Below are 27,118 nucleotides of genomic sequence, written 5' to 3' on the forward strand. Positions count from 1 at the left end.
TGTACTGCTCCAGCACGCTTGGATGCAGGGAAATGGAGTGAGGAGGCATGAGGTAAATGGGGAAGCATCAGGGCCTGGGGGATGTGTCAGCTCTGACCCAGAGCTCTTTGAAACCACTTCTGCTTCATTGTCACCTCAGGAAAAAGGAGAAAAAGAAAAAAAATACAGTTGTTTTATGTATTTGTTCAGAGATCCTTGCAAATTCAAAAGAAAATAATTTAATTTTACAAGGTTGACTGTCAATCAGTGATTATTTTTTTTTATTACATTATAGGTTAAAGGTCATTCCAAATGTCAACAGTCAATATCTGAATAATTTTTTCAGTATCTGAACAAGGCATGAGTCTGACCTATACTGACTGACCATCCCCTGAAGTACTTCCATGTACTATTTTGTACTTTTCCATGTACTATTACAAGAGGCAGTTTGATCCCACTGCAGAAGCTGAAAGAGGCTTTCTGTGCAAAAGGTTCCAGGATGACTGGATTGTATGTAGATACCACAATTTGCCATTGTTTCCTCTCACTATACTCCTGCATGCACACAGCAAGGGACAACACTGACATTCATTAAAACAAATGTACTTTTTCACTTACTCTGTGAAAAATTCTCTAATCACCAAAAGCTCCTGTAGCTTCTTCTGGAATGCCAGAGCAGCAACTCAAGAGTTTTTCAATTTCTAAAGCTTCCCTGTGTCTGAGATATTTTGATCAAAATATTTATTTCTCAGTCAAAATGTTTTATTTTTCCTTTTACAAATTCACTGACACTCTACTTTGAAAATTCTTTGCTTTACAAGATTGTGTGCATATATTTTCTGGTTACAGTAAGTCTAACCAGATTCCACAGTAACAGTAATGTTTTATTCTAAAGGAGGTTTGAAAAAGGAAAGCAGAAACCACATATCTAAAATGTAGAGTACTAAAATGTACCTTTATGTAATTTTGTGTGCCATGTATAAAAAAGAAATTACCTTCAATGAGATATTTCCTTAATGGTTATAATTCATACGCATACATGTTTGTGCATGTAAAATGTGAAGTTGTTCTAATGTATTTGGTATATTGCTGCATTTTCTGCTGCATTTCAGTGATACTTAGTTAATGAATTGAATGTGAATTTATTCATACTTTAGATAGCCAAACAGCAAAAATATGCTGAAACAATTCTACTTGTGCCAACAACATTTAGTTCTGCAACTTGTCTGTTGGCTGTATTAGGTCCTGCTATAAATCTCAGCATTATCTCCTTCCACTTAAGTACCAATTATTTTTCTTGAATAGGAGTCTATTTTTAGCATACAATGTGCAAATCTTACAAAACCTAACTTCTATATTGTGTTTAGATTTCATGTATCTCCAACACCTAGTGCTTAAAGCCTACATAATGAATCATCCTTTTAAAACCATGTCTCTTGAATTACATTGTTGACAAGCTCTAGGCACAATTAATGCACTTAATTTTATCTCTTGCCTTCAAAACCAAACAGCTCATTTAGCAACTACACAGGAGAAAATTTGGATTCATTCTGATGTGCAAATCAAATACAGGAATTGATAATAATTTTGACATACCAGACAACCATGGCTAAAACCATCATACCTTTGAAATTAGTTTCTGTGTTTAAAATTCCTAAAGGACAAACATTTGTGAACACACATAAAAATTCTGACTAATTTGTAACAATCTAAAATAGGATGGAGTTTTGTGTGGAAAAAAACATTGAATTAAGGAAATGGGAAGTAATTTCATCTTGTGGAAAATGGGTAATCATTGTATATATTAATATCTGATCAGATCACTAAAAAGCTTATTTTTCAGACATTCTTATTTCAAGTCCTAGGCCATTAGAATTTATCATTTATTTAATTGTATGTTAAGCACATGTTTAATCAATAGGAACACCATTTATTAACTACATTTGTTAACGTAAAATATAATTTTAATATTTCTATATACCGTATTTAGAACGTATTTCTTTTAATTCTTTTCATAGTGTTACTAAAAGCCATTCCTCAGAAAATTAAAATCAGAAAAAGAATGCTCTCCATATTTAAAAAATTCAAAATTGGAGAAAATGAAAGACACTGGATTTTCTTCCATTGTTATTAAATTAGAAATATTCTTGGGACATCCTTTGTTAATCTCACAGAACTTTTTCTATCATCATTCCCCTATATTTACATCTATGATCTTTCTGACTTAATCTGCCCAGGATATCTGATTCTAGACTTAGAACATGAAGGTGAGAAGGTGAAAGAAAAACTGTGCATGTAGCTTTATACACGCTTAAAAATTATTCCTTCCTTTTTCAACAGTCTTTTTCTCTCATATGAAAGAGAATTTTGGTAATACTAATTACTAAAAATGTAGAAAAAATGTAAGTCTGATTAAATTGACTGAATAAAAAACCAACACATTTTTAAATGTTGGCTTTTTTCTTATCCCAACAAGTGTTATTGCAATAATAGCTAGTAATTTCAATTCCATCTAGCTGAAACAAGAGTTTATATGGCTGTGTTCAGCCTCTGTGAATGAGGTAGATGATGCACAGGCTGGATTAGGAATAAGATTCAAACCTACAGTGCAGTCATAGTTTCATGTCTGGGACAGAAATGGGTACCTTAATTACATGTTATTTCTCTGTCTCTCAGTCTTTCAAATTTATCCTGCATTTTCTTTCTCTCTTTAAAAAATGTATATTCTTATCTGCTTCTGTCCATCATTCAACTCATGCTTTCTTGGGTTATCCCAATTTTGTTACATACCGAATTTTTGTTCCCGTATCTTCCCCTCATGTTTACCTTACATAAGCGCTGCTTTGTCTTGTTTAACTTTAGCCTACAGTTATTTCTGCTTTCTTGGGGTTTTTACTGAACTGTTTAAAAGAGGCATACAATTCCATTACTATTTAAAAATTACCAATTTCCATGCAGTATAAAAAAAAGGATAGGGAACAAAATCAGCAGTGGTGGCACTAGTAATGAACTTTTTGCTTCACTTTAAATTCACAAAAACATATTTATCATATTTATCAACCAAAAGTGACATTATCTATGTTTTCCTAACTGGATGTTTGAACACTGCATAGAAAATACACTCATCATATCCATTCTAAAATGTCAAACTCTGTGTCTGATGCAGTTTCAAACTGAAAAGGAAATTCATGCGGCCACCAGTGGCTGTAAACTCACCACAGACCACTGGGGAGGGAAATCTGAACCCCCTCCACAAATTCCCAGAAGTAGTGTAGGTGGTTGTCCTGGTTCCGACCTGGACTGCGTTCATTTTACAGTAGCTGGGCGGGGCCACAGCCAGGACCCAGGATTTATCCTGTGCCACCTCATGTGCTTGCCAGGGGAAAGGGAGCCTCTTCCTGGGCCAAGGAGTACCTTCTGGCCAGCTAAGGAAGCCACAGGGAGCAATGCTGTGGAGCTGGTTCTGGGCTGGAGGGAGTGGTTGGGGTGGTGTGGCTGTGGTCAGGTCGAGCTCTTCAGTGAGCAGTTTTGCATGTGGATTGTTCTCTCTCTTTTGAACACTTTTGTTATTAAAATTATAGCTGTTATTGTCCATTTTCTTAGTGCAGTGCTGTTTCAAATAAATTGTTCTTATCTCAACCATGGTCTTCACCTTTAGGGCTTCCAATTCTTCTCTCCAGCCATGCTGCAGGAGATATGGGGGAGTGGAAGGGAGACCAAATGAGCAGCCTGTGGTTTGGAGTCTCAGTGGAAGCACTAAATTTGGAAGTACCACTCTTAAACCATGGCAGTGCTCATGAAAGAAAATAAAAAGCAGTGAAGTCAATTATTCTATCTTACCTGTGAGTGAGACTTGAAGTTGTCTGTTATTTTTACAGAAATTATTGTGTACATAAGTTTCTACTATGGAGATGCAGGGCTTCTCATATCCCCAAAGACCAAGTCATATTTTAAGCTTCGTTAGCCAAGTCCACTAATTGACTTGAAAACAACAACTGAGAGCTTAAACTCTATGTTGTATTGGGAATCAATAGAATCATCCCTTTACACAGTTTGTTATATGCTGCCCACTTGCTGAATGTTTGTGCTGCTATATACTGTATTAATTGCATCCTTTTTTAAGATGAAGGTTTAGAGCCACAAAACCCATGTTTACAGAAATTCATCCATTAGCAATAAAGTCAGGCAAGGATGAAGGCCCACTGGAAGGGCCACTACCTCAGCTAGCTTTACTATGTCTTGCATTCACTTATAACACAAGTAGTAAGATACAAATCTGTATTACAAATGCTTGGGTTTCATTAGAGAAGGTAGGTGTAGTGGTTTAGGTCATTCTTCACTATGTCCAGTGCTGTTACTGTTTAACAGGCAGCTTAAAATTTAAAGATCCTTAGGCACGATCTAGGACAGAGGTACTTGGAAACAATTCCTTGCCCACCAATAAAGCTTAACCCCCCCCCAATTTAACACTAATGTGCATTTTCCAAGAATGTGAGTTAAGTTTTGGACACTGTTCCATTACGAAAAACAATTGTTTCACATGAAGCACTGGTAGGCCCAGAAAGAGCCTTACTCTTGTCTCTCCATGGCAGTTCTTCAAGTTCTTCAAATGGCACACTGTATGCTTTGCTGTCTCTATTTGTACCACTTAATACCTGTGTAGTACCACAGACAGGCTGAACTCAGGAATAGGAGACCTTTAACTGAGTAACTGCAGTTGTGCAACACAAAGCACAGAGGCTCCAGGTGAACCTTTGGCAAAGTAAGCTGTTGATGGTGCTGCTACAGCCTGATGAACAATGAAGCTGTTTTCCAGCACCACAGACTGAGAAATATTTTCCTCAAAATTTCCATGAAAATATAATTTCTGTATAAATTCAATTTTGGCACAGAGATAACTTTCAGTGTGTAAACACTGTTCTTATCTGTCAAGCCCTGGTGTGTGTGGGGTGGGAACTTGCAAAGTTCTTTCTAAACTTGGAGATTCTAACCCAGAAGTTTATTCCTGAAGTGGCTGGAAACCTTCCTCTTGTTATTCAGTTAAGTTTTATCTCATTAAAGGTAGCGATTAGATCCACAGCTCTCTGTAACCTTTATGTTTTACTTCCTTGTCCCTCCTCCTGGAATTTCATGTTCTAGCTCTTAGAGAAGCCATGTCATTGCCAGTCACTCTGAGCTCCTGAGAGGTCTTATATATTCAACACGATTTTCGTATTATAATTTTGTCTTTACTTCCATATCATCATCCTCACTGATAATCCTTACTAAATAGTTAGCTTTGTTCTACCCTGTCTGCATAACAGCCTTGCTTTCATTTTTTTTTTTTGCAGCGAGCATATCTAAATAGCACTTTCTAGCACTATTTGTAACAGCTACATGTACCAGATTCTATGTGCTAATTAGCTATTAATGCCTAATAGCTTGTAATAGTTAACTGGCAGCCTAAGATACATTGCTGGTGTTAGTCACACAATCCGGCTGGGTGTAATGACTTGGGCGGAGGAAGGGGGCTAGGTATACAATTGCAGTCATTGCCCTTAACACCAGCTAGATCTACAGGAACAAACTTTTGTTTTCAAATATTTGTAACCGGCACCCCAGCCCTAGATTCCTACACCGTTTTGATTCTTTGAAATCTCTATACAAACGTGAAGACAGAGAGAAATTGGTTATGTAACGTAATACGTGGCACTTTTTTTCTTTTTGTGTGTATCTGAAATGCCAAGCAACAGGTTGCACTGTTTGTACAAGGCTCAGGCAAGAGCGACTGAAACAAACACAAGTTATCCCTTGGTTTCTGCAAAGGTCTGGAAAAGCTAATGCGAGTGACACAGACTATTTGAACGCACCACAGTATTTGCACAACACACACCGTTTCATCATATGAATTATGGTGATCCAAACCACTCATCTGGTAGCGAGGCACAAGGGATCTAATTACACCTGCGCTTCGATCCAGGCGCTGAGGGCAGATTGAAGGCACTGAGGGAAATGTCTCCGCCCGTCCCTCCCCGGGGTGGGTGGGGCGGGGGACGGGACGGGTGGACGGGACGAAAGACCTCCCGCCCGCTAGGGGGCGCTGCACCGCACGGGCCCGCGCCGGCCCCCGCCCCGCGGCTTCTGGGAAGGGCGGGGCGGTGGCCGCCCCCCGCAGGCGTCACTCCCAGCATGCAGCGCGGCGCGCTCCTGCCCCTGCCGCCGCTGCCGCTGCCGGGCGGAGAAGATGGCGGAGGGAGGCGCGGCGGATCTGGAGACCCAGCGCACGGACGTCGCGGCGCTGCTCAAAACCGCCCTCCGCAAGGGCGACACCTGGTGAGGGAGGAGCGGGGGGGCTCGGGCGGACCGGCGCGGGCGGCGCCCCCCGCCCCCGGGGCCGCTTGGCTGCCGGAGGGACCGACCTCCTTCCCCTCGCCCCCCCACCCCGCTCCCGGGGGCGGCTCGACGTCCCTCCCGCTGCCGGGAAAGTGGAGGCGGGTGACAAGGGCAGGGAGGCAGTGCTGTTCCCCCCGCTTCCCGCCGCTCGGTTCCCGCAGCTCCTGCCAGGCGGGGAGCGGCCGCCTGGGTGCGGCGGGGCCTCGGCCTGGCCCGGGCTGCGGGGAGGCACCGAGGTCAGCGCCCTGCGGCGGAGGGCAGGGAGGGAGCGGCGCGGCTGCTGGGGCGCGCCGGCGGGTGGCAGCCCCGGATGGCGGGCCCCGAGCCCGCGGCGGGCTTGTTTTGGCTGCGCGAGGAGTATTGAGGTGGGGACGAAGAAGAGCTCTGCAACCAGGCGTTTCTTCCATTATCCGGGTTGAAATGGCCCCGGCTTCACCTTCACGTTGTCAGAAATGGTATCTCTACCCTGGCCTAGGTGCCCTGATGCCCGTCCGTGGCTGTGATAAGCCTTGAGTTGGAATTTTATTGCGACTGTAAACGTGTTAGCTTCCTAAGAAAGAGCCCCTGAAGGTGTGAACGGACCTTTATGATACCTTTTCGACAACGAACGTTTGAAAAATGTGCTTTTCTGGTCAGTCGTAAAATATTTCTTTGTGTGTCATAAAAATTGTCAACAGAATAATTCACGGTTGAAAATAATTAGGTTAAATAAGCACCCCTTTTTGCCGTGTATTTGGTAATTGAGCTTTTATAGTTGTAGTTCTATGAGGCAAGGAAATGAGACCTTTTTTTAGGAGGGAAAAAAATAAGGAACTGACACTTTTCCACGACTCAACCTCTTCATCTCTTCCTGTGTGAAACTGTCACCCAAAGACAAAGGCTGAAGCATTAACTTACAGAAAATTAACTATGAATACACAGAAGTAGAACTAGCCCACCTCATTTCAGCTGTCATCACTCACTGTTCCAGTTCTATAAAAGACTATATTTAACAGTGTTGATACTGCAGCATGTGTCAGAAGCATACATTCTGATGCATTATTCAAATACTGCTGAGTGTATGTTCAGTTTTGGCATACGAACAGACTGCTCTTGAAACTGGAAGAGTGTAAGAAACTAGAAAAAGGAAATGAATTTGCATGGTAGTGTTGAAAATGACCGGTGGTAGTAAAAGTGTGCTCAGGCTTAACGTCTTTCAAGACTGTATTTTTATGGTTCTGTTGAGCAGTTCCCAATTCCAAAAACAATGTTTCAAGCAGTTAATATTGTTCAAAGTGATTGTACTTTTATTACTAGTTGACAGCATGTCCGAAACAGTAAGTTTACTGTGCTGCTTACATTTTTTAGTGTGTTCGATATTTTATTACGGAAGAATCAGTTAGGTGGGAAAAGCTTCTAAATGTTCTGTGAAAGTATCTAGCTGTGACTGACACTGATATAGGTCAAGTGTTTTAAAACTGAATAAGCTACAGCGAAGTCCCATTAAGTTTTACCTGTGAACTGTTAAATCGAGCTGTATAAATGCTTGTGCATTCATAGGATTTATGCTTCGAGTGTGCAGCTATCTTCACAAATTAAAGGGTATGTTTAGTCCAAATGCTTTTTTAGAGGTATTTGTCAATGGATTTTTTATCTTTTGGGACAGTAGTAAGGAAACAACAGTTAAAGTGCTGTAAGCCATGATTCAGAATTTCATTGATTCAATAGTAAATACTGCTGAAAAAAAATTCAGCAATGACATACCAGCTTGTTCTGTTTGAGCTTTAAAATACTCAAATGCAATCCTTTTAAAAATGCTGGCTTATAGATGGAAAGTCTTTTCCATGCTCTTCAGAATTTAGAGTGGAGAGAGCAATAAGCTACATGTGGGAAGTATAAAGCTTTGGGGGTTTTCTCTTAAGAAGAAAGCAGCTGAAGAATGAGGCAAATCTTAGAAGCATCTGTGAAGTGGCTGATGAAGTTCTTCATGTGCACCGCAGAGAGAAAGAAAAAAATTGACTTGAAATGCTACATTTTTAGAGTTAGATATTGGAAGAAGAATTGCTAGAATTAGAAAACAGTTGAATAAGTGGTTTAGTAAGCTGTAGAGTTTGTTCCATTAGATGTTTTTAAGGGTAGCTTGGGAATAGTAGGCATTAAGCTGTATTGCTCAAATGGACAGACAAGGTTAGTCTTTTAATTGCTTCAGCTGCAGGGACAAGATTTTGGGCTAGTTTGCCTCAGTAATCTTTTTTGCATTCTTTATGGACAGTTAATAAATTAAACTCTGAGAAATTGAGGATTATTCCGTCTCTCCATTTATCTTATTTTTCCAAACATACATTAAACAAACATCAGATTTTTCCAATAAAGAACTTCCTGTGAAGAAAGAACTTACTATTTCTTTTGAATAATGTCTCCTTTCATTAGTAAAGTCAGTATGAAAACTACACTTTTGTTCCACAGAACTTGAATTAATGTAAGTTTTACTTCTTGCATTATTGTCCAAAGGATCTTTGGGTTCTGTGGTTGAAAGATCTAGACTTGTGCTTAGGAAAAGAAAAAATGCTGCATTTTGTTGTATGTCTCAGTTTTAGCATCCATACAATTATGTCTCACTATTTTGAAATTCTACTGGTGCTTGGCAAGTGAGGAGAATTTATTATCTGAGGAGATTTTACCCTCTCATTTAGAATGACAAAAATTATTGGTTGTTACAGCTGCAGACAAATCTGAGCTCAGTGTCGTCAGAACTTGAAGAGCTGTTGATGTTGATCAGATTTTTAGGCACAGTATAATTTGTGTGACCAACTGGTCTTGATGATGTAATTTAATGCCTTTGTAGCTGCAGTGATATTTTTGAGAACCTTGCCAGGTTTTTCTGTTTTTACAGTATCATGGAAGTACAGTTTTCAGTACTGAAATTCATTGATCTTGGAATATTTTTGTTATAGAGGGGATGACTGTTTCTCTGTGTGACTTCTTAGGTGATTTCTCTGTTACTTCTTCACTGTATTAAAGGGTGATTTCTTGATTTTACCTTTAAAACCACCTTTTGCCCTGACTTCCCTGTAGTTCCTGTTCTTTTGTGGCTGTCTTAGAGATGTTGTCTCAATAGCTCAGATATGTCATTACAAATGCTTTCATACTCTTGGCTGCCTCTTGCACATACTGTCCCTCCATGGTCTAGGATATGTAACCACATTTCTCACCTTTAGGTATCACCTGCCAGTAAATGTTTTACTTAAAGTGAGTAATAGTGACTTAAAAGTAGCTACAGCTCAGCAGTCAGTTTTACCACTGATTCTCTCTCTTCATCCCAGAGTTTCCTCACTGTGCTTCTTTCATCTACTGCTTGCCATAACAATTTGTGATCTGATGATAAAATAGAAGTTACTTGGATAAGAATTAGACACTTAGAGTGGACAAAAACTATCACATGGAGTTTTAGTTTTAAGGGAACAATTACAGTCATTAGATGTTTGAATAGGGAATACCAAGTAGCAGTAGAAATATGTACTTATACAAAATGTATTAGTGAAACCATTCTACTGTCCAGTTCTCGTGTCCACATGTGACAGAAGGTGTTCATTTAGAATGAGTTCAGACATCTCAAAATCTCACAGAGCAAGCAGAGGCCTTGTCTTTCAGAGAAGAGCTTAGAGAACCTTTTTCTGTTTTCCTAGAATTTTGGGTTGTGTGCTGAAATAGTTACGTAAGAGGAAGATGTCTTCTAGGATAAAGATTTTTTAACAAGCAGATAAAGATTTAAGACACTGTGTAAACTGGAGCTAGTCAGGTTTAGGCCAGAATGAAGATGTTGATTTTCAGCCCAGTTAGCCAATGAATTTTGGTGCCAGTCATCACTTCACAAGAGTGATGAGATAGATTCTTAATCTCTTCTTGGTTTTTAGGACTTGCAAATTAGTAAAACCACAGAAGTATTGTTTTTTTAGTTTTCAGATGTGTCTGATACACATCACTTCTGAAGTTCTGCTGAACCTAGGTAGAGTACTGTTGCTATCCAAGCAGTACATTTCTTCGACAGTGAAACAAATGCTCTTTTCTTAACCTGTGGGAATTTCATTGCCTTTTCAGTTGTCATACTTGGTCACTGAAGAGAGTAAGTAAAAATGAAGTGGGGTAAAAATCCTTTCCAGTGAGTGATTAGTAGATATGATAAGTTCAACCTTAAAGGACTTTTCTTCCAGAAGTTAATTTCTCCACTGAACATAAGCATTTTATTTCTAGCTGTGAAAACTCATGAATCTTGATGAACAGACATCTGTAGCCCTGCTTAAAAACCCTGCAGTGCCCATCATTGATGACAGCCTTGATGCTGAAGTGCTTAGCTTTAATAGCATTTTACACAGTGGTCTTCAAAGAACATGCTGAGTTGGAAGGGGACCCACAAAGATCCTCAAGTCCAACTCAGCCCTGCATAGGATATCCCCAAGAGTTAGGCCATGTACCTTTTTCTCACTATTGTCCTCTCAGTGTTTTCCACATTTCATTGTCCATCATTGCATTGTACATGAGCAGAGCCTAGATTGAAAGTTAATGGAAGATTTTACTTGATTTTACTGAGGGCATGATGAGATGTTATGGACCTGGACTTCAATAATATTCAGAATGATATTCTAAATTATTTTGATAACCTCATGAAATGAGAAGCGAGGAACATAGCGTCAGTGTTCCGAGGATAGAGTAGGAGTTGGATGGGCTTGTTGTTGTTTTTTATTCAAATGAGGTTTAAGTTGCTGATTTTGACTTTTAAATCTTGTGGTTGAAGTTTGGTGTTAGGTTTCTCTCACAGCCAATGGAATGGTGCTGCATGTGACCAGTGGCTTACAATGATTTAAATTCTTCTGGACAGTACTTAGAGTGGAAGTTAGTAGATGCATTTTTATTCTGTTAATTGATTAGGTGGGGTGAGAGCATGTTAAAATCATGTGTGTTCCAGGCTTTTGCCTGAAAATTGATTTGTTAGATTATTTTTTAATGAAAAGTCTTTACTTAAATGGAGAATTTCTAAGAGTATACAAAATACTTACATGATTAATATAATATTCACACTGAAATTTTAACATAAATTTAACATAAATTTTGACATAATTTTAAATAAAATTAATAAAATTTTAACATAAATTTTAACATAAAATTGCCCTCCACTGATTTTGGCTGAATCATACTTTTTGGTCAATCTCTTGATGGTATGGATGAAGAGTGTGCTGCTTAGGCTACTGCAGCACATTATGGGAGTGGAGATTATTGTGTGCTGTAGTGAGGATTAGTTGGTTTGAAATCTTGGTACATTTTATTGAACTAAACACTTATTTCTGAAGAGGAGTCTGGAATACTTGGATTTCTTGAAAATGGCCGGTAAACTATATATTTTTTTTTGTCTTTGACCCTTGCATTTTTTTCTTGTGCATTTACCTATATTTTGAATAGAAAGATGGTATGGTTTCTGTGATAGAGTAGAATAATTATTGCCATTTTGAACTTGAAGAACTTGTTAATTCTGGAAGAAAATTGAATTTGAAGGCTTCCATTAATTATAAGTGTATTTGGTCAAGCAAGTTTTGTCACCTTGAAGTGGAAATACAGATACAAACCCATTCTTACATCTGTATTTTTATAGTTGCGGTTGTGCAAGAGCAAAAATCAGATGCTGTGCCTTTAAGCAGAAGTCCTAATTTGCTTTCTGCAAAACAGTTGTTCCACTTTGTCCTCTGTATTGCTTAATCTGTACTCATGCACTGTGAGGAGAGTAAAAAAAGTCCTCACCTATCTCTCTGGACAATTTGCACAGTTTTACTGTTAAAAGTGAAATAGCTTCTGTTCAGAAGATACGATGTCCCAGCAGTATACAGTGCAGAATGAGTGTCTTTCTGGGAAATGTCTTTATTGCATATTAAAGCTTTTTGTTTTGATTTTGAATTCAAAGAGCTGGTGTATCGGTCAATATAAATAAATCTAGGTTACAGGTTAATTTTTTCTATATATAATGGTCACAAGCATTCAGAATGCTTTTGACAGCAGTGGGAAATACCAAGATCTTAGTCATACTGTTCAGATATTTTTCTATCAACTTATATGTTGAGGTAAAGAATGAATGCTGTTGTACTTGTGTAATGTTTCTATTATGTTAATTAGGTTTATTAAGTCAAAACATGCAGTAAATCACAAGTGAACTTGAATTACATTAAAAAGTTACAAACCATGGGAGAATTTTAGAAATCGGTTAGTAAGCTTCCTGTAGTATTTTCTTTTGTTCAGTGAACAATATCCATGTAGTCATGCAGCTGTGAAATTTTAAAACTTCCATAAACTTAAAACTGATTTTTATTATTTGTTGAGTTTTTATTTAAGACATGAAGGTGTATATACAGGTCTTGTAATAGCTTCAAATTTTTGTGCTTGTAAGTTAACCCACAAAGGCTGTAAGTCATCCTTTTTTGGGCTGCCTTCAGTCTCTACAGTTGATCTTTTGGTCATACATAAGGATACGGTATTTTCTGGTAAATTTAATTGGGTGACCCCATTTTATTGGGTTTGCATGGCAGAGTGTTGGTAGCAGGGTTGCTACAGGGGTGGCTTTTAGGAGAAGCTGCCAGAAGCTTCCCCTAGGTCTTAGAGAGCCAGTGCCAGCCGGCTCCAGATGGACTGACCACTGGCCAAGGCCAAATATCCCAAATTGAAAGGGACCCATAAGGAACATTGAATCCAACTTCCTGCTCTTTTCAGGACTGCCTAAAGCTAAACCATATGGCTAAGAGTGTTTTCCAGATGATTCTTGAACTGACTGGCTTGGTGCTGCGACCACTTCCCTAGGGAGCCTGTTCCAGTGACCAGCCACCCTCTCAGGCTTTTCATGATGTCAAGTATGAACTTCCCCTTTTGCAGCTTCATTCCGTTTCCATGTTGTATTCCATTATCTGGCATTCCAGAGGATTCTAGAGTATAAATTTTCCCTTCTATATGATAATCCACTTCAGACAGGCAAGGAACATTTTACAGAAGAGAGCGGATATATCTTATGAAGCAATCTGAAGCTCTGCTCAGAAGTAAATACTGGGTAATGAAGTAGGCCAGACTTGAATTGAGAACATATTCACGTGTTCTATAGTTTTTGATTCTACTTGCACAAAAAAAAATTTAGTATACATAATATAACCAAGAATAAACTCCTAAAGCTAATTAAACTGTACAAATACTTCCAGTATTGTTAATACTGAAAATTCCATATTTGAGTGTAATTTTCAACAAATGGTACGTGTATAGTTATGCTTACTTTTAGGTAAAGGTTTGGGACTATTCCATTGTTCTGTTACTGACCAATTGGCTCTGAGTGACTTGGTTGTACCGTTTCCTACAAACAATTTGAGGTTACTGATTTATTTTAAATACCTATATATGTCAGTTATGTGCTGTTTTAGAGTTAACCAGTTCATTTGGCTGTGCAGTTGTCTTAGTTTTTAAGGTTTGCCCCTCAAAGCAGAATATCTAGAAATTTGAACTGTTCTTGAATTTAATCTTTGTTCAAATGTCTAAATTTGTTTTACAGCAGAAGATGGGTTGGTTATCCTGCTCACTAGCTAAACTGATGACATTCCAGAGAGCAAAGTTTGTGTTTCCTGGTTGAGTGGAATCTTGATTCCATCAGTTAATAAACATTTCTTAAGCATAATTCTTAGAAGTGGACATGTCATACATTTTAACTTTGATGAGGAGTTCTGGGGTAGCCTTTTTGGTCAGGTCCACAGTTCAGAAAACTATTGTAGCATTAGACTCATTTGGATCTCCTTCCTGCATTAGGTAATAGTAACAAAAATAAAAGCAAAACATTGTACCAATTTTAATATAAATATGTGTTGGTCTCTGTTTTACTAATGGATGGTATGCTATTTTTGTATCTGGGACAACACACATTACACGGAAGTGTATTTGGTCCAAGTGCATGCCCCAAGTTTTTAATATTTTTTCCTTAAAAAAGGATCAGATATCATTTAAGAAATGAGGGTTTAGCAGAGGGTTTAGTTCTGTTTACTTGAGTTTCCTCTTAAATTGGACGTCCCTCATCGGTAATACTTAGTTTTCAGGTGGTTGATTGTATCATGGATATTATAACACTGATGAAAAGATAAATTAAGTTGCCTTCCGGTGGTTTGCCTTCTCTTGTGCAGATGAGTAGTCTTGTTGATCCTGGTGAGAATGCTGTGTTGAATGTGTTTTTAGAGTCAAAAGGTTTAAGTTATAAATCTTTGACTTTTCCCATTAATGCTAAGAAGTCTGGATTTTAGCTACAGGAGTGCTTTAGCAGGTTGATTGGTTTGCCTTAAACTGAGCATGGTGTAATTGTGCTCCTTTTTTTTTTCCCTTCCCCGCCATAATCTTTAATGTGGCATATCCTTCTTGCATAAAATGAGGATAGTATATGGCATTTGAATGCAAATTTCTGGTTTCCCTAATCTTACTGGAAATGTAATATTTCATCTCTTGATTAAGAGCAAATTCTTGTAATGGGGGTGTTCTGGTTTTGGCGAGGACAGAGTTAATTTTTCCACGGTGAGGGAGTGAAGCCGGGAGCCCAACCCTGGGCATATCCAGGTTATTATGCTCTAGCACCCCCAGGGGTGGGAGTCAAGGGCTCCTGCTTGGGAGAAGAGGGGTATGGCTTCAGCATGGGAAAAGGTATGACGGGAGGGGAAACCCATCCACCATTGTTCATTGTCCCCCAGGATGAGCATTTTGTGTGTAAGTCACCCTCTTTTCTACACCACTGTTATTAATGTTGTTGCTGTTACTGTTCCTTTTTCTTATCTCATTTCTGTTTCCAGTAAATTGTTACTATCTCAGCCTGTAATCTCTGCTTTTTAATGGGGTGGGAAAATGGGAGCAGTTTATAGGGTTTTTTTTTTTCCGAATACTAAATTGGGGAATACCATTCTTAAACCAGGATAAGAGAGATTATGGCTACTGTGACTGTGTTCAGTAATAACTCAAAATAGCTTTTCTCACCTGTACCAGATTTCTATTGAAGCAAAAGTAGCAGAATGTTCATTAAAACACTTAATATTGATAAAACGTAGATACATGTGTACATGCACTTACATGCCTATAGCCAGTGATTTGCTGTAAGAATTCACATCTATAGTGTCTGCTAGCATTTTTCAAAATCCATACATGCAAATTTTTTCTCTTGGCTAAATAAATTCAGTAAATCTTCCTTTTCCATGTAGTGCAAGTTACCTCTACTTTGAGGTAAAGGAGCTTGACTGCTGTTTAGTTCTTATCATACTTAGACACTTGAATGATTTATAAGTGGCCTTTCAACTTCCTTTTTACAAAAAATATTAAGCTCTTATTTGAGCCTGGAAAGATTTCTAAATTCAAAATTCTGAAATGTGAAGGGAAATGATGAAAGATTTTTTGCACTTTGTGTTAGGAAATAGAAATGTTACAACATTTCTGTTAGGGAGGACCCTAAAGAGATACTGCACAGCAAATTTTGGTTGATGGCAAAATTAATTGGATATGGAAGAAGAAAGCTGATGAAATGTTGAAATAGATAGTGTTAAATATCTAAAATCTGTAAAAGTGGACCCCAAGCTTTCTCACACTTAAATTTTATTATCAAAAATTTGTATTAATCACTCTGTTACCTAGGGTGTGATAAGACATTTAACACAAAGCATTTGAAAAGTAAAATGATTCTCCAGGCACAGTAATTTCTTTGTCATTAATTAAAGGCAGTTTGCCTGTATGATAGTTTTTCTTCTGTGTAAAATTATATCATTCCTTCTTAAGATTTATAGTTCATTCAAATTTAGGTCTAGAAAGTAGAAGCCAATGGGACAAGGTTCGCAGGTTTGGTGGGACTGCATTTATGACCACACACAGTTACAGCTCTTACGGAATAGAGCTGGGTGGCCACAGCAGAAGAGAAAGGGGGGCATGCTACTGGCCTTAAGTATGTTCATGAGAATGGAAACTTAGTGTATAAAGCAAAAGGCAAGGGCATGTCAGATTAATTAAATTCAGTTTCATGTTAACATAGTAGCAAAAGGTTTGGGACAGACCAGGCAGAAGAAGATGAATACTTCTAGGAAGGAGAAATAATGCATATGGTATCTTAAAAAAATAAATAAAAATCTGAGCATCACTGAACTAATTCGGTATCTTGATCTTAAAGAAATTCTAGACAAAAAGGTATTAAATGTAGGTATCACTGGACTTGGTAAAAGCCAGACTGTGATAAGTTTAATCTCGGTAAAAATACTGTAGAGCTGAGATTAGAGATATAATCACTTTATATGGAAGTGTGATGTTGATAATTATTTGTAGGAGGAACATCTAGTCCTCTGTCAAAAGCAGAGCGTTTACTGTTTGTGTTGATGTTGACTCAGAAGAAGAAAACATGCTCTCTTGTTCTTGACAAGGCATCAGAGTTCTGAAGTTAATTTTAAGTTGCACAAGAATGTTATAAATAAAACTCCAGCAGTAGACAATTCCTTATTAAAAGTTCTCTCTCACTTTTTAAAAGGCTGTCTAATTATAGAGATTTAACTTTAATCTCCCAAATTCAAAAATCAAGAGTAGGAATTAAAGGTTACGATCCTTCATGCTAAAAAATGGATTTTTTATTTTCTTTTTTTATTTTCTTTTTCAACTTACCGTTTTTCAACCTCTGATATGTTGTATTGACAGTCTTGCAAAAACTGTACCTGGTCCTGTCAGTGAGATATTTAATTGACCACAGGTAAAGTCCTTGCTGGTCGGAGATGCTGATAATGGTTAGCAGAGCAGAGAGAAAAGCATTGTCATTTCACAGGGCTGCTGAATGCTGGTGCGTTATCATGAATGAGGTAGGAAGTAGTAGCATGCCAATAATTAATATGTATGTCTTCTTCCTTTTAAGGTATCTAGTGGATAGTCGCTGGTTCAAACAGTGGAAAAAATACGTTGGTTTTGACAGCTGGGACAAATACCAGATGGGAGATCAGAATGTGTACCCTGGTCCTATTGATAACTCTGGACTACTCAAAGGTAACTGCTTCTAACTGCAATATAAGCCAATTGTACATTAAGTGTGAAATTGTCACAGGTAGTTCATCTTTTGAAGCTGGCAGTGTAAATGAACCTCAGCATATACAAAGGTAAAAATTTGGGTTTCTTTTCAGACCATGACAACAGAACTGGAATAGATTTCCCTAATAAATCACAATTTTATAAATACAATTATTGGAACTTCTTTGTGATGGTAACAAAATATGGAATAATGTACAAATTCTTGGTTTATAATGAGATTTTGAGTTATCTTGAGAACTGAAAATTAGTCAAGTTACCAAAAAGATAGCTTGAATTCACTATGTTTTCTCTTTTTTGGTGGTTTAACCAAATTGGTTGATTTAAATTTAAGATTTTTAACTTGAATTCTAAAACTTACTTCTGTAAATGAGCCCCAAGTCTTTACTTTAGTTCTGAAACAATTGTAGCAATGGTATTATTCAGTTCAATGACTTAAGTTGTGTAAAATGATAGTTTTCTATATTCTTTATGGTCTTGTAAGGATCTTAAACTCTGTCACTACTATAATTACTCAGGTCTGACTGACTTTTGCTGAACTGTGGCCAAATTTGTGAAGACAGGTCTCAGAATACTTTCCCACATATTTTAATCTTCACATCAAATTCTGTAATTAATGTCCAGTATCAAAATACCATTAAAGCTGTTAATATTTAATCTGCAAAATCTAGCAGATAGAAAACTGAGCAGATGATTAATTGGTTTTCTTCTTTGCAGTCACAGGTAATGTAATAATACTGCTTGTTCTATTAGCATGTAGTAATACTGGTTTTTCCAACTTCAGGGGGTTTATGATGAACTCTTGACTTTCTTAATTCAAAACTTCTGTATTTAGTATCTCATTATTTTACAAATTAAATGTTAAAGATGATTGTGTCTTTCATAAAACTTGCTGTACCATATTCTACTAATTGAGTGTGAATGAGTGTGTATGTCTGACACTGACCAGTGCCTTTTTAGAAGGTGCTGTATTGTCATATACGTCAATATGTTGTCTTCCATCCAGAAACTTTAATGTCTTTTTGCCTCAGGTGAATGTTGTGTTTTGTTTTCTGAAATATCAGGATTTAGATTTTTGTGCGTTCTTGTAGTGAGGCAGGGATGTGCAGGTGATACATCTCAGTGACATCAGATGTAGCAACATGTTATCCTCAGTGAGGTAGTATTAGCTTATTATCTATTTTGTGTCTTCCATTTCAAAAATAGGTGTTTTCTAGTTGTGCCAAGCACTGTTAGTTCATCTGTACCATTTATAATTTAATCTACATACATGTTCAGATTATGTTTAAAGTTACTGTTGTTATAAAGCTTACTTTAGGACTGGCTGTCCAAATTTGAAGTCATGTTAACCATTTTCCTGAAAGCTTCTGAAAACATGTGTTCTGTTGTTTTGACACTACCAGTGTCCCTTTCAAAATAAACAGCATCAGGGGTTGCGAGCTTAATTTTTTGCTCATTCATGGTTCTAAACTATAGCTCTACATTGGTAGTGATTCCATGCAATCAGTTACCCTCCGACATCTACTATTCCTGTTAAAATTAAAGGCATTAGTGCCCAGCAAATAATAGCTTTCTCTTTCACCCACTGCAAAGCAACAATCCTCTGTACTAGGTTTTCTATGTAGCATAAACTGACACTGAAACTGTTTGGATTTTAGTCTTGTCTTTGGCACAAAGTATGCCCTAGCTGCTCTCATGCTGCTCTCCTTAAATATGTGCATCTGATATAAAGAATAAAAAAATCTAAAATGGTGATGCTTTCTCAGATATTCTGCTGTGTAATGCAGTGATAAGGAAGACTGTAATTGAATTCACGAAAGACTGGTTCCAGGAAACTGAAGCAGTATGTTGTGCTTATATTACTTAAATGCTTCTCCCTTGTTTCCAGAACATTTGGATGAAGTGAGAGCAATGAAAAGTAACAGGTAGAGATTTCAGTTAATCTCAACATGTGCAAAAAATATCGAATGTGATGTAATGCACGTGTCATGTTCAAAGGAAGAGATACATCGTCAAAGCGGGCACGAGGCAGTAGGTATTTAGAGTAGCTGATTGTTTATCAAAGAAAATGGTGTTGTATATGAGGGACTGAATTGTCAGAATCAGGAAATCTGTTTGATAGTTTGGAAAAAAAAAATAACCTTAAAAGAAATATTGGTATTTTTAGGAGATAATAGAATCCAAATTATACCTTCTTACCATATAAGATCAGTGCAGAAATACCATATGAATCTTGTGAAGAGTTACATAGACTTGGAGAAGTGCTTGTGGATTTCTCCTCACACTGTGCTCCCAGTTACAATGTGATGCTTCCAGATGGAGGGACAGCTGCCCTAAATGTTTGAAGCTCAAAGTGGCTCACATCTGGAATCACTGCTAGTAATAAGGATTGAATGAAAGCTAAAAGCATGCTGCTTACCTTAAGAGATTCCAAGTTGCGCTTCATTCAAGTGCAACATCTCCCCTTCCCTGCAAAGAATTTTGTAGTGACTGTTTCCAGAGCACATAGGATCCTTTAAATAAGGGGTTGTACCAGGCTACTTTCCTGGTCTGACACAGGGTGAATGACTTTAAACTTTGTTTTGAATCTACAGTTAAATACTCATTCTCATTTTCAGCTGTGGAAATATCCATGATGATGTGGGAATATGTGTGAAGTGAGTGGGAGAAATGAATTGGTTTCTCTGAAAGCTAGGAGGATGGTGTATGATAACAAACTAGGGGCTTATAATTGCATGGCAATATAAAGTTGTCACTCATACAATAAAGGAATACCACCTGTGATAGGTGTACTAAGCATGAACTGGATAGTTTGTCTACATCGTTTCAGAAGACCTGCTTTGAACACCATAATACTAGTAACATAATTGTGACTCAAAGTATTTTGTCTGTTGTTCATGTGAAAAACATTACATTAAAACCTCAAGTACAGAATTACAGTATTCAAGTGAAAATAACCTTTCTCTTTCTTATAGATGGTGATTCTCAGTCTCTCAAGGAACATCTCATTGATGAGCTGGACTACATCCTTTTGCCAACTGAAGGCTGGAATAGGCTAGTGAGCTGGTACACATTGATGGAAGGTCAAGAGCCAATTGCACGCAAGGTACTCTAACTACTGGGATGAATATGATTCAGATATAGCCCTGCAAATATGCAGGAGTCGCACAGGAGTTTATTAGCAGACTTTTAAGTCCTGGCCTATGATAATCATATAGAGAACTCCTGCTTTAGTTGCTTATTGGTATCTAATTTTTATTCAGATTTTTGAGGCTTAATTGTGTAATATTGAGGCAGGGGTATGCAAAGGCTATAATACTTTCTTTTTCTGGAAGTAAGTTCTCTTGATACATATCTTACGAAGAATTTGCTTTAGAAGCTTGTATGGCTATTAATGCAAAAGATTTTGTAATTAGGTGAATAACTCCAAAACTGTATTGACTATATTAGTGTAAAGCCTCGCTCTAATAATGTTAACACTGGTGGAGTAATCGGTAGTTTCTTTCTGATGAACAGTCTGTGCTCAGCCGCTTGCTAAGGGAGTTATTTCTTTAAGCAAAAAGCTTACCTCAAGGCAAGTACGGTGGATAATGTGGCCCTTCATCAATACGAGATTCTGAAAAATTAGCATCTTTAAATTTGTTTGCTCCAGCACATAACACCCTTATTATTCAAGTGGTAGAACATTTCACCAGTTTATTGATCATACAATCTTTTTTTGTGTTATTTCTTAAGTTTTTCAAATTTGTGATTACAGTTGCATCCTCTCTGGACTGAATTACTTAGTTTTTAAAATGCATTTTGGTATATTTATCCTTTCTGTATTGACCACTAGGGTGTATTTTTCCAGTTACAGGGATCTCTGTTTTGATTCTTTTTAAATCACTATAAAAATATTAGGCTTAGAATTTAGTTTTATGATTTCTGGTGTAATACAACTTTCATTTCCTTATGACAAAAGTATGGTCTAACTGCATGCATGCTGGCTGCCTCCTTGCAGTCCACTCTTCAGATAAATTGTAGATATAGCTGTAGAAGGCATTTCAGGTCTTCAAAATTAATTTGGCTAGCAACAGCAGTTTGTTTAAGGGTTTTATAATATTTTCTCTAATATGATAAAATAGTTGTTGAGTTTTGGTTTAAAGAGACATCCCTGAAATGTCTTTTTGACTAGTTCTGTTAGAGCTGAAATCCATTAAAATAACTCTCCTTCTTTAAAGATATATCTGTTATCAACTTGTTACTCTATTTTTATGAAGATGCATTTGAGTAAACTGCGTACTCTTCCATCAGCATGGTAAAGTAAAAAGTCTGTATTTTTTTCAGTTTGGGTGGAAGATGGAGGGAGAGAGCAGTGAAATAAGAGTAACTTCCATTCCTCTTGGAAGTAGCTAACTGGAAAAATACATGGAGTATAATGAGTGGCCAGGTAAACTGGCATAGCTTTGTTATTTTCTGGCAATATAAACAGCAGTTATCCACTGAGAAGCATATTCCAGTTCAGCATTTTTATTTCTGATGCATTTGCCATTCACTATTATTTTTCTTGTCTGCCTTTATGGGTTGCTTTTTTTCAGAAACGTGATATTATACTTCTCTTTCATCCCCTTAGTTACACCAGCTATATTTGAAACTTGGATCCAAATTTTAAACTGATAAAATTTTGTATTTGATCTGTGTCAAATAATGTTAAGACTTCTTGTACGTACTACCACTAGAGTGTAATTTTTTATTCTTAGAAGTGTCTTGGCCATACTGCATAGTTTTGTTTACTGCCACTATTTTGTTGTGACTCTAGTAGCTGAAAACTACGAAGCTGCTCGAATTAAGATGTGCTTTTGTTTAAATACCATGACTGACAGTCATTAAAGCTAAGACAAGCAATGATTTTTTTCCCTATGGCACATACATGTAAGTTATATTTGTACAGCAGATAGCAGATCTCTCCTAGCAATTAGCTGGTGGCTTTATTTTAACCGTATTTGTCAGATGTATCACATATCAGGCTGATGGTTATTTTTGGAGCAGTCTACATGACTAAGAGTACTGCAGTTACACTTTGGAAGATGAAAGGGAAAAACATTTAAGAGGTGACCCTGAATATTTTTTTTCTAAATTTTACTTTTATTTAAAAACAAAAACATCCTGTATATTGAACTATTCAGTAATCTGTGTTTCAAAAATGAACATATAATAAACAACTGTAATGAGTGGGTAAAATCTTAAATGAATGTATGTGTTATCAGAATGTAAGTGGAAGGTTTTGTTTAAAAATGTGATAGTCAGATTTTACTAGTATTATATTTTTGATAAGTACTCTTTAACTGTGAAAACTTGCTCTTGATGTTCTGAGGAAGTAGTATACCATGAATGTATTTGGAAATAAAAGTAGCTTTGGGTGTTTTTACTTTCTGGTCAATTATCTTTGGATCAAGGTTGCATGGTTGTGATTTCTGCTGTACTTAACACTTTGAAAGTCATGTTATGCACAGGTAAGACATCATCATGGAAAAAACTACTTTCTAGTTTACTGTATTAATAAAAAGTTATAGGAGAATTAAAATAGGAGAATATTTTAGTTGTAGCTTTTTGCATTTGTTGTCTTCTATTATGTGAACTTCAGTTTCTTGAAGAGTTCTCCAAAATATTTTGAAGCTTGTGTATGTGAAAACATTCAGACTGATATGTGATCCTGTTCTGTTTTTCAGGTCGTTGAACAGGGTATGTTTGTAAAGCACTGCAAAGTAGAAGTATATCTAACAGAATTAAAATTGTGTGAAAATGGAAATATGAACAATGTTGTCACACGAAGATTTAGTAAAGCTGATACAATAGGTACGCACAACTATTTTCCTAAAAATATGTGATTGGTACTTGTACATGTAACAAGTTCTGAATAAATGTCTAGATAAAATGATAGATGGGTATTTTGACCATTAAAAACAATGGTGGGAGTACTTTTGTCTGGATCAAAGTTAAAAGTTAACAAATTGGAATATTGAGAGGGTTTAATGCAATTTTAACAATATAATTGTATGTTCCATTATCTAAGCAGCTGCATTAACTTCAGAGGTTTGAGCTTTTAAGGAAGTGAATAGTGTGATGTTGTTTATTGGATTTCATAGTACTTTTTCTTGGCTTTTGATGTGTAAGAAATAAATTTTTTGTGTTTCATTAACCAATACGTACTAGTCATATATATGAGAAGGATATATTACAAAACACGAGAAACAATTTAATAAGTTGATGGCTAAAGGTGACCTACAAAAGCAGTATTCTTCACATTGTGAAGTGGCAGGCCAGGCACAATCTTTTACAGTAATTGAATCCTCTATTGAACCTTTAACTTCCCTTTATTTGTATTTATTTAGACTGCTCGTTAGGCATTCTGTCACTGTTTGAAACAGTGTTTTGATAATGTATTCGAACTAATAATAACAATCGGAACATTTTCAAAGATACTGCTCCTCATTTTTTGGTGTATTTGTGCATGTGTATCTGAGATAAGAGTCTTTCCATCATCTGTATTTATGCAGGTTTATACTTTATGCAGAAGTGTACTTTATGCCCTTGGCACTGTATGCCCAGCCATCACTTTGTTTACATTTGTTGACAGCAGTGTATGTTTTTTAGGTTTTGCTTCTCTTCACGTTATGGGTAGTGACTTACACCTACCAGCCTTAAATTCTTTGCAGATTGCTTGCTTTACAAGCAATCATTTCACTTGGTTAAGTTTCAATATTTAAGTTAGACCTCTTGTATTAGAATAAAAGCTTTAAAATTGTGAAAATTATCCTCAAAGCAAGGTTCGTGGTACGTTAATTTGCCTTTTTGAGATTTCATTTAACTTGGGAAGTTATACTTCATTATCTTCTGAGGAAACCAGAAACTTGGCAAAAGCAGTTTAGCGTTGTCCTTCCCTTAGGACCAAATGCAAGCTATTTTGATATATATATCACTGAAATTATAGGTAATGGATGAATTTTCTTTCTCTAACCAAAAGCAGGGCATTTTGGAATGACTGTTACTTGAAGGTATATTAATTTTTTTTTAACAAAGAGAGATTGCAATTATGAATAAATTGTTGTAAATTAATATGAATAAAATTGTAAAGGGTAATGAGAAGCAGTCAGAGTTCACTTTCAATCCCTTTCCAGACACTGGCCTTGTTTGCTTTCCTGAAACATGGATGATATGCTCCTGGAAGCCTTTAAAAACATGCCCTTCATGAAATTGAAGCTTCTTGTGCAGAGCATGAAAGCAGAGCCATCCTAGCCAAGGCATCCAAAGGCATTTGTGCCTTAGAAGAAGAGCTAGAAAAATTCAATCCACTTTAAGAGTGAAATAATAACTGATCCCTCTTATTCATTAGTAATATTGTGAATATTTCCCCCCCCTATTTCTTACCTTGAGTATATTTAAGATAGTTCTGGAATTCATCAAATACTCAGCAGAAATGCTTATTATATCAATTAATAATATGCAAGAGGGATCTTACAGAATCTTGATTATTTTTCCCCTCTTCCTTGTATATTTCAGTAAGGGATGCACTTTTATTACAGTTGCAGAAGGTTTGTGGTACAAGAGAGTCAATTACAATTATTGAGAGCCCCACAGAAGTGAGTAGGTACTATGGTCATTTCAAGAAATTTTAAATTTTCTATCCACCGTCATTGATTGTATTATTTACTGCACTTAAATATAAGTACAAGACCTTCCTTAATTCACAAAACTGGAGAATATCCTAATATAATACTCACCTATCAGTCTTCAGATATGTGTTATTCCTGGAATACCTTTGCTTTTCCACTCAAACAGAAGCTAAGCTGTGTCAATAAATTAGTACAGAGTCAAGGGCTGACCTAATAATGCCAGTCATTCTCTTGCAATGGTACTAGTCACATCGGACATGTTCTTTGGAGCTTCTTGGGAAACTCCTGTGACTGAGGACCCTTGCCTTGGAGACAGTGCACAGTGACTTTGAGACTGGATGATGACTAGCTCTCTTGGGGATGAGGGGATTAATTCTAAAAGGAAAGGGAGTTAGACAATAGATGTAGTTGATGCAGCTTTCCAGCCAAGATGCTGATCCCAGAGAGCATCAGGGCTTCTGAAAATGAGTTAATGATCCATTCAGGGATTTGAATCATGTGAAAGTATGATAGAACTAATTCATCAGCTTAGTATGTTAGAGTTTTACAAAACACAAAATGTCAGAGAGATTGTCTGTAGCCTTGGTTATGGACAAATAAGAGTCAGATTGTGTCTACAGTACCATAAAACAATTCAAAAACCGAGCTGATAAACTTCACAGATTATACTACTGGCTCTGCATCTAATGGACTTTTGCTAGTAAATTGCAAATTAGTAGATGACATTGATTTATCTCTCCCTTTTATCTGCTTCAGAATACAAGAATGTAATGCTTGCCACCCTTGAGGACTATTTATTCTGGAATCAATGACTAGCCTTTTCCTTCTTTATGAAGAAGCGATGACTGTTGGCTAGTTCAGACTGACATCTTAACATTAACCTAAGAGTTTCCTTTAGCCAGCATTTGTGATAGCACTAGCCTTTAGGAGCTAGGATGTGTTTCTATTATCGTATTCACTGAACTTTTTCAGCATCTCATCTAGACTGTTCCAGGAAGTCTTTCAATATAGTACTTAAAGCATGCAGTTGTTTTTAGGAATAAGCTGTATGATTTTTAACACTATAGGGTGTGATCTGTATGGAAGCTGTAACTTTTAACTCTCAAATTGAACTATCTCAGATTGTGGGTATACAGCTGATGGAGTGAGAGGCATCTTTAAATCACAGTTCTTCCTATCTTTTTTAGATATCATGCTAGTACTAATCATGTCATACACTGGATCTATAGAACTAAAACTCCCCAGGGAAGTGCTGGAGTCAACATCCCTGGAAGTGTTTGAGAACTGACTGCATGTGACACTAAATGCTGTGGTTTAATTGATACGCTGTTGTTTGGTGAAAGGTTGGACTCAATGATCTTGGATGTCTTTTCCAATCTTAATGAATCTCCTGGAGGAGAACCCCATACACAGTGTGACTCAGTACTTATTTGATACATTTCCATTTATGCTGGAACAGGTACTTCCACTTTAGTTCATAAGCTAGCACTCCAGTAATACTTGGGGATGGAAGGAAGAATTATAAAGGGTGCATTGGTTATCTGTTCATGGAAGTACATAAAAGAATCTCATTACACAGGCTCAAAAATAGGCATAATAGTCAAGTGGAACATGCTCTTCTCAGAGTCTTGGACATAATGTGTATCCAATCCAATAGGAATGATTCTTCCTGTCTTGTAATAGTTCTGTAAGCAAAGCTGGAATATCTTAAAAATTAACATAATAATGTTAGCTTAGTACTTGTGAAGAAAATGACCTGCCATGCCCAGTTAATTAATTGCCATGATATTAATAGAATGAAAAATTATATTTTGTAAATTCTTCGTTTAGTGAAAGCCATTGATTAATCTAGATTTTCTACTTTTTTTAAACAAGATTGTTGTTGACTAGCTTCATTCTTATATTCAGATACAATTATTTTAATTCATTGGTTGAGAATTGATTCAGACAGTACATTACTTATTGTTTTTTTGAAAGCAAACAAATAAGTCTGTTGTCTTGTTATCACATACCTTGTCTATATATCATCTGTTACAAAAACAGAT

The 27,118-nt window shown here is 36.9% G+C and overlaps 1 protein-coding gene across 11 annotated transcripts in view; it reads left to right on the top strand.

Moving 5' to 3' along the window:
• The first annotated feature begins 6,144 nt into the window (after nucleotides 1-6,144).
• USP15 (ubiquitin specific peptidase 15) overlaps nucleotides 6,145-27,118 on the top strand; it is a 61,408-nt gene continuing 40,434 nt past the window's right edge. For 2 of the 11 annotated variants that reach the window (XM_033514824.1, XM_033514823.1), the window contains exons 1-4: nucleotides 6,148-6,291; nucleotides 17,255-17,382; nucleotides 20,397-20,527; nucleotides 23,130-23,256. In XM_033514824.1, coding sequence (XP_033370715.1) covers nucleotides 6,203-6,291; nucleotides 17,255-17,382; nucleotides 20,397-20,527; nucleotides 23,130-23,256 — 475 coding nt within the window. In that variant the 5' untranslated portion in view covers nucleotides 6,148-6,202. Of the gene's footprint in view, nucleotides 6,292-6,854; nucleotides 6,983-17,254; nucleotides 17,383-20,396; nucleotides 20,528-23,129; nucleotides 23,257-26,260; nucleotides 26,496-27,118 lie in introns of those variants that run through there. The other 9 variants (XM_033514820.1, XM_015628186.3, XM_033514825.1 and 6 more) reach the window with 8 other exon arrangements.

This window comes from Parus major, chromosome 1A, assembly GCF_001522545.3.
Source record: "Parus major isolate Abel chromosome 1A, Parus_major1.1, whole genome shotgun sequence".
NCBI classification, from domain to species: Eukaryota; Metazoa; Chordata; class Aves; order Passeriformes; family Paridae; genus Parus; species Parus major.